Here is a 12,100-nt window from a genome sequence, read left to right on the forward strand (position 1 = left end):
AAGAAAGGGACTAGCAGATGAGAATACTCCAAGTGCTTATGAGAAGAGGAAGTTACAGGAGGAAGGGGTAGGTGAAGGTGAGGAAAAAAGGTTATCAGCCCAGGAAGAAGGATGCTGCTTCCATCATGGGAGAGGAGAAGTGGTAGGTGAATCCAGAGGCAGGAAGATGGAGAAGTTGAGGGAGGCAATGCTTAGTGACTCCAGTGAGAATGCCATGATGTCATTAAATGTGTGGGCTGGGCGACGGTAGGAATTTTGAAGAAAGAGTGGAAAAACAACAAACTAGAGGAACACCACAGGATGCTCCAGCTGTGTTGAGGGCAGGTGATGCTTACTGTTTTAAAATGTAAGTTTTGTTATTATTATATGACAAGGTTAACAGATGAGAAGATGAATGCCATTGAAAACATAGTTGATTAGATTCCCAGATCACAAGAGGAGGGGGCACACGAAGAAGTACCAGGGTCAGTCAGGAGGCCAAGGGATAGGGGAAACATGAGCAAGAGCCTTTCTTGTGGTTCCCATGGGAAGGAACAGGAGAGGCAGGGAAGCAGGCTGAGGACTGGATAGTTTGAATAATTTCAGCAGGTCTTGGGATGAGGGACCGGTCCCGGTTGTCTGGTGCCTGGCCCTGGGGTGATGAAGGCAGGGGAATAGTGGCCCTGAGTGTGAGAGCCCCCAGCAAAGGAGGGCTGATGGTGGGGGGGGGGCGGCCCTCTGGGTGGTCAGTTTGCATATAGAAGGCAGATCTCTAGCCAGCTGTTGGCAATCTCTAGGAATTAGTTAGCCTGGGAGGGGCAATCCCTCCAGGGTCAGCAAAGCCCCAAGATGTACAAGCATCAAATACAGAAACTGGAAAAATGTGGTTATTAGACTTATGAGTAATCTATAACACAAATGCCCCATATTCCTGCCTATGGCCTTTGCCCAGACAACTCCAGGAGCCACCCGGAGCCTCCATTTTAATCCTTTAAGGACACCCGAACTCGGGTTTAGACAGGACCTCATATGCACCAACCAGAAATTATATTCACCATCCAAAAATGGAGAAAAAGAATATTAAGAACTTTTATTTTCTTCTTAAGCAGTAGGGGGAAAAAAAGAAAGAAAGACACAGCCAATTCAGAAAAGAAGAATAAGTAACACACATGAAAAGATAATGATTTCCCTTTTCACTGAAGAATTACAAAAGTAAGCAATGAGATTTCTCACTTCTTTTTTTGACAAAGATGAAGGAAAGTGTACAACGCTCAGGATTGGTACTATGGGATTGTAAACTAGTTTATTTTTTTTAAGATTTTATTTATTTATTTGAGAGAGAGAGAGAGCACGAGTGGGGGGAGGGGCATAAGGAGAGGGAGAAGCAGGCTCCCCGCTGAGCAGGGAGCCCAACACAGAGCTCCATCTCAGGACCCCAAGATCATGGCCTGAGCCGAAGTCAGATGCTTAATTGACTGAGACACCCAGGCGCCCCTAAACTAGTTTATTTAAAAAAAATCTCTCTCTGGGGGTGCTGTTTGGGAAGAGGTATCAAAATTCTTAAAACTGCACCACCTCTTTGACCCAGAAATTTCACTCCTACAAAATTATCCTGAGGAGATGATTGCATGGTGCTGATGGTTACCCTACCACTAAATGAGACAGGATAAGAAAGATCCTGAAAAAGTAAATGCAATGGGTCATTGTTCTATTTCCTGCTCAGCCCAAGTTTACACATATTCAATTTTTCTCTATGGGACTGACTCTTAGACTGGATTGCCATCTACATGGGACTGCGTCAGGAGCCATGGGGTTGAGCCCAGTCTCTGCCATTTCGACCCCTGTGACTGTACATCAGCAAAGCAGCACTGACAGTGACTTCCACGGGTAGAATTGTTACATCACCTCTGTTCTTGCATCTTCTCCTTTAACCACCATAACAACTCTAAGAGATGGGTGCTTTCCTTTCACAGACAACGAAAATGACCTCAGGAAGATTATTAAAGAAATGAGTCCTCTGGCACACAATAAATGGCTGATCAGGAGCCAGGCGGACGGACTCAAAAGTCAGTCTACTCAGTCACAAAGTTACCCACCTCCCAAGGGGGCCTATCCTCATGGGAACTCAGATTCTTTGTTTCGCAGAGTGGGTCTGGTCTGGTGATGTCTCAGTTATCTTGAGGCTTTGACTTTCAACCATTGTCACCTCCTCTCCTGCTCATGTCCGGACCACAGAGGAGCTTGCTGAGCCATGAGGATGGAGTGTACTTCAGCAGGGTGCCCTCCCCAGGGCAAGAAACCCAAATGGCCACAGGTGCATGTCCTAATGGGGGCAATAAAAACCCCCTTTTGCCCCAGCGCAGCCTGGCTTCAGATACAGGCCTCTGCCGGGCTCCTTAGGTCCACCTTGTCCTTCTCAATGACCAATAAAACGCCTAGTACCTTGGCACTGCTTTTCCGGTTAATTTCTAACTAAGGAATCTCTTTGTATCAAAAGGTGCAAAACAGAGGCCTTATATTTGCGGGCACAAGTTTGACCCCCAATGTCAGTCATTTGGGGCGTCCACATATTAGGAAAAAGAACAACAATCTGACAGCCTAGGAAAGGAAAACACTGTGCCCACAGGGGAAAATATCCTACCCTCAAGAATACGATCTCAAGAAACAGAACTAGAGAATAATTGGAGGAAAGACTGCCAGCCAGGGGCAGATGTATATATAGGAGGCACACACTTGGAAACAGACTAATTCTACCTCTCTGGCTTCAGGTAAGGCTATCTATGGCTCTCTCTTCTCCCCCACCTAGTTCTCTGCTAATTCCCATTCTGTTTGGGAGAGGGGGGAAGGAAATGAAGAGATTGGACACCTGGGTCAGACCTAGATTGGGTCATTCCTCTGCTGACTATTGGCTTCATTATCTTCAGTTGGTCAATCTCCCTCCCTTCAAGGCTGCACTTTACTAATAACAATGACTACTATTTCTTCACTCATTCAACAAATATTAGCAAAGTGCCTACTATGTACTAGGCACTGGAGATATAGCAGTGAACAATAGCATTTGCTATGTGCCAGGCCCTGCTTTGCTTATATCATCTTAGTTAATCCCCATGACAATATGCAGTCAGTTATCATCTGCCACAGTGTTTTCACGACCCATTAGTAGATCATGAAACCGTTTGTGGGTTATACCCAAAATTTTCTTTTAATTAAATGTTAGAGACTATGTCAGCAAGCAAAGCATACAATACTAAGATTTTCATAAAACTTATTATTTTGTGTGTGTGTGTGTACCCATGCACATACACAAGCAACTACACCAGGTTATGGCAAAAAGTATTTTCCTTATAGCAGATCGTGATCATAAAGGCTTGGAAAACACAGCTCCAGAACACAAGTTCTCTGATCACAGGGACTTCAAACTGAGCCTGGCACATCATAGGCACTCAGTTTGTGAAAGCAATAATCCATATTTCATAGATGAGGAAACTAATTATTAGCGAGTTGAAATACCTTGCCCAGTGTTACACTGTCAGTGATTAATAAAACAGGGATTTGGATCCTGGTGGCAGGCTCCAGGTCCCACACATTTAACCACCACTTACTACCCTAGTTTGCTGCTGTAAAAATTGAGGCAATAGTAATACCCACCTAGGATTATTTCACCAATTGAGTGAAATAATAAGTGACTGCTCTGGAAACACCAAAATCCATTGTGAAGGTTAATCATCTCTGGAGTTGCTTATCTAAAGCAACTTCTTTACAATATGGGTTGCATGAAGTCAGGGATCTTGCCTGTCCTATTCATGGCCTTCCTCGGTGTGTAGCTCCCTGTTTGGCACATGGTAGCTACTCAGTAAATGTTTGTTGAATGGATAAATGGATCTGGGCAAGTTGAAAGTATCCCAGCAGGGGATCAGGAGTGGCTGTGAAAACCTAAAGCTGCCTCCGGTAAGATGAGGAGTCCAGAACACACTACCCCACCTTGCTGCTTCCTGTTCCAAATGAGACTCAGTTCTTCCAGATTCGCTGAGACTCGGGGAGCAGAGGCTAATATGGGGGTGGGAGGATGGGTGGGGTAACAGAAGGAAAAACAACAAAGCAAGGGCCACAACACTGTACACTTCCTGTAGTTCATATAAATGGCACCTTCTGGAGTTGTGCAGTGCAGGACCAAAGCACTCCTCCCAACTGTGGGAAAGTGAGTTAGATCATGCATCTATCCCATCCATCTCTGTTCCACAGGACTCCAGGCATCACAGACAGGGAGGAAATCCCAAGGGGTCAACCTGTCTTTGCCTTTGGGCAGGTTCTCCCCAGACCAGAAGAAGCTGTGAAGAGCAGAAAGAATGGGGCAGCTTTCCTCTCTGATCTCGGTGTGGATGGTAGTCATGGTAACCTCTTGGGTCATCACAGCTGCATCCACTGACACCCTGGAAGCAAGTAAGTGGGGGGAGGGGGGTGTTTGTGTGTGTGTGTGTGTGTGTGCAGGGAACAATGCTGCTGTTAACAGAGGAGGTCTGGCTTCCTCTCCTATCATGCTTAGAATTTATTTTTTTTTAAAGATTTTATTTATTTATTTGACAGAGAGAGAGACACAGCAAGAGAGGGAACACAAGCAGGGAGAGTGGGAGAGGGAGAAGCAGGCTTCCCACCGAATAGGGAGCCCGATGCGGGGTTCAATCCCAGGACCCTGGGATCACGACCTGAGCCGAAGGCAGACGCTTAACAACTGAGCCACCCAGGCGCTCCTCTAAATCCATTTTTTATACTTTAATGTATACAGGACTCACATGGGAGTTTTGCTAAAATGCAGATTCTGATTCAGTAGGCCCTGCATAGGGCCTGAAATTCTGCATTTCTGACAAACTCTCAGGTAATACTGATGCTGTGGTCCTTGGATCACACATTGGAGGCAAGAGACTACCACTAGGTCCCCTGGCAATTTACTGGAAGGTCAAGATCTGAACACACCAAAGTGGCTCCCAAACACCTTCCCCTGCATTCTTTTTTTTTTTTAATTTTTTTATTCTTATGTTAATCCCCATACATTACATCATTAGTTTTAGATGAAGTGTTCCATGATTCATTGTTTGTGCATAACACCCAGTGCTCCATGCAGAATGTGCCCTCCTCAATACCCACCACCAGGCTAACCCATCCTCCCACCCCCCTCCCCTCTAGAACCCTGTTTGTTTTTCAGAGTCCATCGTCTCTCATGGTTCGTCTACCCCTCCGATTTCCCCCGCTTCATTCTTCCCCTCCCGCTACCTTCTTCTTCTTCTTTTTTTCTTAACATATATTGCATTATTTGTTTCAGAGGTACAGATCTGAGATTCAACAGTCTTGCACAATTCACAGCGCTTACCAGAGCACATACCCTCCCCAGTGTCTATCACCCAGTCACCCCATCCCTCCCACCCCACCCCCCACTCCAGCAACCCTCAGTTTGTTTCCTGCAATTAAGAATTCCTCATATCAGTGAGGTCATATGATACATGTCTTTCTCTGTTTGACTTATTTCACTCAACATAATACCCTCCAGTTCCATCCACATCGTTGCAAATGGCAAGATCTCATTCCTTTGGATGGCTGCATAATATTCCATTGTATATATATACCACATCTTCTTTATCCATTCACCTGTCGATGGACATCTTGGCTCTTTCCACAGTTTGGCTATTGTGGACATTGCTGCTATAAACATCGGGGTGCACGTACCCCTTCGGATCCCTACTTTTGTATCTTTGTTCCCCTGCATTCTTAAGAGGTCATTCCATTGGGTCTTGCATTATCCTCATCTAGCTTTCAGCTTCTCCCTGGGGAAGGGAGCTGGGCGTCTCCCCTGAGCTGGAGTACTTTGGGGCACAGTAAATGCCATTTCAGTGTCATGGTAAAGAGGCTAAGAGCATATACTCTGTGGTCCTGCCACCTAGGTTTCTGTCCTGGCTCTGCTGCTTACCAACAGAGCAAGTGGCTTAAACCCCCTGAACCTCAGTTTGCTTATCTTTAAAATAAGGGTAAATACAAAAGCGATCCCACAGGGCCATTGGGGAGGATTCAATGAGATAATGAGTGAAAAGCATACATCCCAGTGTCTGGCATATTGTAAGTGCTTAATAAACGACAGCTCGTTATCTTTACTGTGTTTATTGTCATGGAGGATGTCACACAAAGTGCGACTGTCAGGGAGAGTTGGGGAAGTCTTCAGAGGGGAGGCAGGGAAGATCTGAGCAAAAGGCATTAAATGTTCAAAGGTGGGGAAGGGGCGACAGGGTCACCTAAATCCTACCAAAGTGTCAAGAACTCTTTATTATTCCTCTGGATGTGGAAGCGTGGATATTTTAAAAGAAGACATACTTTGAAAGCAATGCTTAACAGAGAAGAATGCACAGTGGAAGCAACGGGGGAGTTTTGTTTAGTTGTTTTGGAGGGAGTCATCCAGGGACCAAGTCTTAAAAGAACATGATACCCTAATGGATGCAGGAGGACTCTCTGAGTGACCACTGGCCCAGCTGCCCCCATCTGAGGCCGGACTCTTCTGTCCACAGGAAACTGCTCTGAATGTCACAGCAATGCCACCTGCATGGAGGACGGGACTGTCACAACATGCTCCTGCCAGGTGGGTTTCACTGGTAACGGCCTTGTGTGCGTGGACCTGGATGAATGTGTCATCCCTGGGGCCCACAACTGCTCCGAGGACAGCAGCTGCGTGAACATGCCGGGCTCCTACTTGTGCACCTGCCCTGACGGCTTCCGACTGACGCCCGGGCTGGGCTGCACCGACGTGGATGAGTGCGCAGAGCCCGGGCTCAGCCACTGCCACGCCCTGGCCACCTGTGTCAATAGCAAGGGCAATTACTCGTGTGTCTGTCCTGAGGGCTATCTGGGGGACGGGAAACACTGCGAGTGCTCCCCGGGCTCCTGTGGGCCAGGACTGGACTGCGTGCCCGGGGGCGACGCGCTGGTATGCGCAGACCCATGCCAAGAGTACCGCATCCTAGATGAGTACTGGCGCAGTGCCGAGCACGGGGCGGGTTACACCTGCGACATGGGCCTGAGCGGCTGGTACCGCTTCGTGGGGTCGGGCGGTGTGCGCCTGGCGGAGACCTGCGTGCCGGTCCTGCACTGTAACACGGCCGCGCCCATGTGGCTCAACGGCACGCACCCGTCCAGTGACGAGGGCATAGTGAGCCGCACAGCCTGCGCGCACTGGAGTGGCCACTGCTGCCTGTGGGACGCGCCCGTCCAAGTGAAGGCCTGTGCTGGTGGCTACTATGTCTACAACCTGGGCGCGCCCACCGAGTGCTATCTGGCCTACTGCACAGGTGAGTGGGCGTCTCCCCCTACGCCCCACTCCAGACCTGGGTGGGCCCCACGGGAGACCGGGGAGCATCCCTGTTGACTGACAGTGTCTGTGATCCTGCAGACCCCAGCTCCGTGTTGGGGACATGTGAGGAGTGCAGTATAGACGAGGACTGCAAGTCGGATGATGGCACATGGAGCTGCCAGTGCAAACAGGATTTCAACATCACTGGTGAGACCAGTAGGAGGAGGGCAATGTGTTGAGAAATGTCAGCAAGTGGGGGAGGCACACATTCCTATGCGCGAGTTGGGGACATACGGGGATGATGCAGGGATGCATATCATCCCATCTGAGTGAAAAGTGGGTCCAGTAATATCTGTTAAAACCAGGAGAAGCTCTCTGGGCTCCTGGGATCCCTTTAGTGGACCCCAAAGTTCCCAGAGCTTGAGGAGCCTCCTTAGCCCCAGCCTTCTTCCTGAGGCTCCCACACCACAGTACAGGTGGCTGCCACTTGTTGGCCAAAGGCTGCCTAAGCCGGATTTCTGCAGCTCAAGAACACAGGACTGGTGGGGCACCTGGGTGGCTCAGATGGTTAAGCGTCTGCCTTCAGCTCAGGTCATGATCCCAGGCTCCTGGGATCGAGCCCCACATCGGGCTCCTGGCTCAGCGAGGAGCCTGCTTCTCCCTCTCCCTCTGCCTCTCTCCCCTGCTCATGCTTCCTCTCTCTCTCTCTGTACCTCTGTGTCCCAAATGAATAAATAAAATCTTTAAAAAAAAAAAAAGAAGAAGAAGAACACAGGACTGGTGACCAGCCTGCGGTTTCTAGGGCTGGGCCCTCCTCTGATCAGCAGAGGATCCCGAGCAGGGCTCTTTGGGTCTCCAAGCCTCAGTTTCCCCATATGTACAATGACTGAAGCAGGATAGTATTTCCCAAACTTCAGTCATGATTTTAGTACCAATTTTATAATTTCGTTTTATCCAAGTACTACCTAGACTGTGGTTTTTATTATTAACTTGTTCTTCTTTAAGTTGGTTGAATCCTTCTTCTTTTAAATAAACTTGGGACACTTATGGCCACTGCTGCATCTATCTGTGGCAAGTAACTCTTACCGTAGATAGAAGGTAACAGTAAAAATAAATACAATGAAAGAAAATTATTAAATTCCAGCAGCTGTGTAATACTTCAATTTAAAAAAGTTTAAAAAAAATCCACCTGGATGTCACTGTGTGCCCCAAACACTTAGCCTGATGTCTGCACTCTGTTGTTTTAAAAGGGAAATTAGCAAGTATATAGCATTAAAAACATTAGTAGCTAGTGTGGACTATCTCTTTGATATACAAAGGATGGAAAGATACTGCGATTAATGTGTTAGTGTGTTTGTTGTTTTCTTTTACTGAGATTCAGTGTATTTAATGCTGGCGGGGGGGCAGTGAATGACCTGAAAATAATATTGTTTTTTGCATACAATCCACACTTAGGGTAACATGGAGCTGATGGTTGGCCATTTGGATCCATCCAGTAATGCTGGGAATCCAGTCTTGCGTCTCCGTCCCTCTGAGAGAGGAGACCACAGCAAGATGAGACGGGGCTAAACTGAGCGCCCCCAGCTAGTGGCCAGCCTGATCAGCTGGGCCTAGGCCCCGGGGATGTGCTTGATGCTGAATTGTGGTCCCAGGTTTCCAATCCTGCCTTCCCTGCCCATTTCAGATCTCTCCCTCCTAGAGCGCAGACTGGAGTGTGGAGCCAATGACATCAAGGTGTCCCTGAGCAAGTGCCAGCTGAAAAGCCTGGGCTTTGAGAAGGTTTTCATGTACCTGCGTGACAGCCAGTGCTCAGGCTTCCGTGAGAGGGGAGACCGGGACTGGATATCTGTGGTGACCCCAGCCAGGGGTGGCCCCTGTGGGACAGTGATGATGGTATGTCCTGGCCAACATGGGACAGGGTTGGAGCACTGCCTGGTTCAAGCCCCAGCTTTACCACTTCCTAGTCATATGAGCCTGGCTGTGCCTCAGTTTCCTCAACTGTAAAATGGAATAATGATACTAGTACCTACTTCACAGGGTTGTTAAGAGGATTAAATGAGTTAATGTGTGTGAAGTGATTGAGACACCGGCAGGCACAGTGTAAGTGCTCAATAAATGTTAGCTTTAAATAAAGAGAATGATCCGTGGTGACAGTGCCCCATTTTACAGATGGGAACGGAAGGGCCCAGATAGGACAGTGATTCTTCTCAGCCAGGAGGTATCAGCACTGGGCTCAGAAGCAAGTCTGCCTGTCTTGGGTGGTCCTCAGAGGCAAGGTCTGCATCACCACTGTTCAGAGAACCAGGACCTCACCTCCAGAAACTTCCTCAAAAGGGACCCAGAGGTCAATATTTGAGTGGAATACTGCTTCTCCAACTCCCTCATCCCCCAGAAAGAAAAGGAAAGAAGACAAAAGAAAGGAAGAAAGAAATTGTTATTTGCTTAGCACAGTGTTTGAAATTCCAGCATTAATAATGAGTCTGGAGGTGGTTTTTAGTGTTTTTAGTGTTTGAGAGGAAGCGTGGCCTAATTTGGAGAGCTCAGGCTTATTAGATCCCACATACTGTGGGCAAGTTACTCAAGAGTTACTCAGCTTCTATGAACCCCCATCTCCTCATCATGAGGCAGGGAGATAGTAGCCCTGCCTCTTAGGGTCATTGAAGAGGCTAATACAGTCATGCAGGACCAGTGTTTAGCTCAGGGCCTAGTTCATAAATGGTTGCTGTCCTTGTAACTTTTGATTATGACAGCTCGGAGGGCAGCTCACAGGTGGCCATAGAAACCCCTTTGACTTTGAGTCCTACTCAGATTCTCATGCCCCTTTCTCCCGCTCCCATCCCCCAATACAGAGGAATGAAACCCATGCCACATACAGCAACACCCTCTACCTGGCAGATGAGATCATCATCCGTGACCGCAACATCAAAATCAACTTTGCGTGTTCCTACCCCCTGGACATGAAAGTCAGCTTGAAGACCTCCATGCAGCCAATGGTCAGGTACGGCCAGAGAGGGTCCCCAGTGCCCCCAGCCATCTCTACCCCCACAACCTCTTAACCACCAGGCCCTCAGCTTCCCTGTTAACTGCCATCCATCTGTTGCTGGGTGGGGGAGCTGGGAGGCAGTATTTTCCAATGGGGGAGCCCAGTCTGGAAGGAAGGAGCCCAGATTCAAATCCAGGCTCTGTCACATACTAACAAGATGGCTCTGGAAATTGACAGCCCCACTCTGGGTGTCAGTCCTCTCATCTGTGAAATGGATTTAGCAGTACCCGTACTGCCTTTCTTAGAAGCACAACAGGGCTTGGCATGTGTGAATTAAATATTAGGGCCTCTGGCTTATCAGAGGGGCAGGGTGGTTGGACCAGATGGAAGGAGGGAGGGCTCTTGGTCCAGACCTGCTATTTATATGATATATAAATCATGCCATATTTGGACCTTAGTTTCCTTCCTTCTCTATAAATAGGAATTTGATTAAAAAAAAAGGGGGGGTTATAAATTATGCCTCTTAGAGTTTGAGGGTCTTTAAGGAAGTACGTTTGGGGATGCCTACAGGGTGAACCAGAGACGTTCCACCCATATTGGGTGTCCCATGAGATTTTATTATTAAAAAAAGTAGTAAAAGGATCCTGTTGCTAAATAAAATTGGAAATCTCTGACTAGGACGAATCACAGGCCAATGATGCAAATGTGATGTTGGAAAAAATTACAGTTGTAACTATAACAAGCACTTATCAAGAGCTGACTGTATGTCAGGCATTGTGTTAACTGCTCTACAGGAAACCTCTCACTGAAATCTTAAGAGTACCTTAAGAGCTGTAAATATTACTATTATTAGTAGTGTTCCCATTATACAGATGTGGAAATTGAGGCTCAGAGAAGACTGAGTAACCTGTCCAAAGTTAGAGTCTAGTAAGTGGCAGAGCTGGGATTCAAACCTAGGGCATTGTGCCCAGAGCCCCCACTCTACCATGACCTTCATTATGAAGCTCATCCACGGCTACATGTTCTTTGGGCCAACCAGACTCAGGGAAGGGCACGGCACTGATGAGGGTGCATGGCTGACCTGGGGGAAGAAGGTTGCTCATTGTCTGCCTTTGGCTGGAGAACCACCTGGCCAAGCAGTGCCCTGGAGCACTGTGGCCGTGTCTCAGGCCTGACAGACGTCAAGGAGCAACACATCTATATGGAGATGTCTCTCCAGTTTGAGCTGGAAATCTTGCCCTAGTCCAAATCTGAGTCCAAACCAATAACCCAGTTCTCACCTGCAAAATGGACTTCTACATTACTGAGTTTTTATCATGTGCCTTACTTCCTAGCGTTATCAGTCTTACAGGGTCCTTTATTGGCTCATTCTGTGAAGTCTCATCAGTGTAGCTATTTTCAATGTGGTGAAAAATAACCCACTTACAAAAAACCCCTATCTTCTGCTGTAGGTGGGCCCAGAACTCTGACCTAGGCCTGTAGGACTCATAGCCATCCCTTTTAACTGCTCCAGGTTAAGACCAAAGAAGGAATGTAGGTGACTCCCTTGAGATTTTGTTTATTGGACTCCTTGAAGGCAAGAGTCCCCAAGTGAAGGGGATGGGCATGCTACAAAAAATGTGGTCTGTGGATCAGCAGCAGCAGCATCACATGGGAGCTTGTTAAAAATGCAGAACCTTGAGCCCCACCTGAACCTACCAAACCAGAACCTGCATTTCAACAAGATCCTGAGGTGACCTATGTCTGCTCATCACAGTTGGCAGCCATTGCAGTGGTTGGTGGGTTCCAGTCCTCCTGCTAAATAAACACGC

The 12,100-nt window shown here is 47.7% G+C and overlaps 1 protein-coding gene across 1 annotated transcript; it reads left to right on the forward strand.

The window, feature by feature from the left end:
* Positions 1-3,762: 3,762 nt before the first annotated feature.
* On the forward strand, positions 3,763-10,477 carry UMOD (uromodulin). The gene is made up of 5 exons (XM_035029519.1): positions 3,763-4,419; positions 6,528-7,304; positions 7,406-7,513; positions 8,991-9,199; positions 10,156-10,477. Exons 1-5 carry the CDS (start codon positions 4,326-4,328, stop codon positions 10,360-10,362), a joined length of 1,395 nt encoding a protein of 464 aa, XP_034885410.1. The 5' UTR covers positions 3,763-4,325; the 3' UTR covers positions 10,363-10,477.
* Positions 10,478-12,100: the final 1,623 nt, after the last annotated feature.

The sequence above is a fragment of the Mirounga leonina genome, unplaced genomic scaffold (genome assembly GCF_011800145.1).
Source record: "Mirounga leonina isolate KUSES-001 unplaced genomic scaffold, KU_Mleo_1.0 Mir_250, whole genome shotgun sequence".
NCBI lineage: Eukaryota > Metazoa > Chordata > Mammalia > Carnivora > Phocidae > Mirounga > Mirounga leonina.

Bases quoted from the DNA above. Each gene is read 5' to 3' on its own strand.
- UMOD (XM_035029519.1), top strand. From the start codon at position 4,326: ATGGGGCAGCTTTCCTCTCTGATCTCGGTGTGGATGGTAGTCATGGTA. The intron at 4,420-6,527 runs GTAAGTGGGGGG...TTCTGTCCACAG, and splicing joins CACTGACACCCTGGAAGCAA to GAAACTGCTCTGAATGTCAC. The intron at 9,200-10,155 runs GTATGTCCTGGC...CCCCCAATACAG, and splicing joins CCTGTGGGACAGTGATGATG to AGGAATGAAACCCATGCCAC.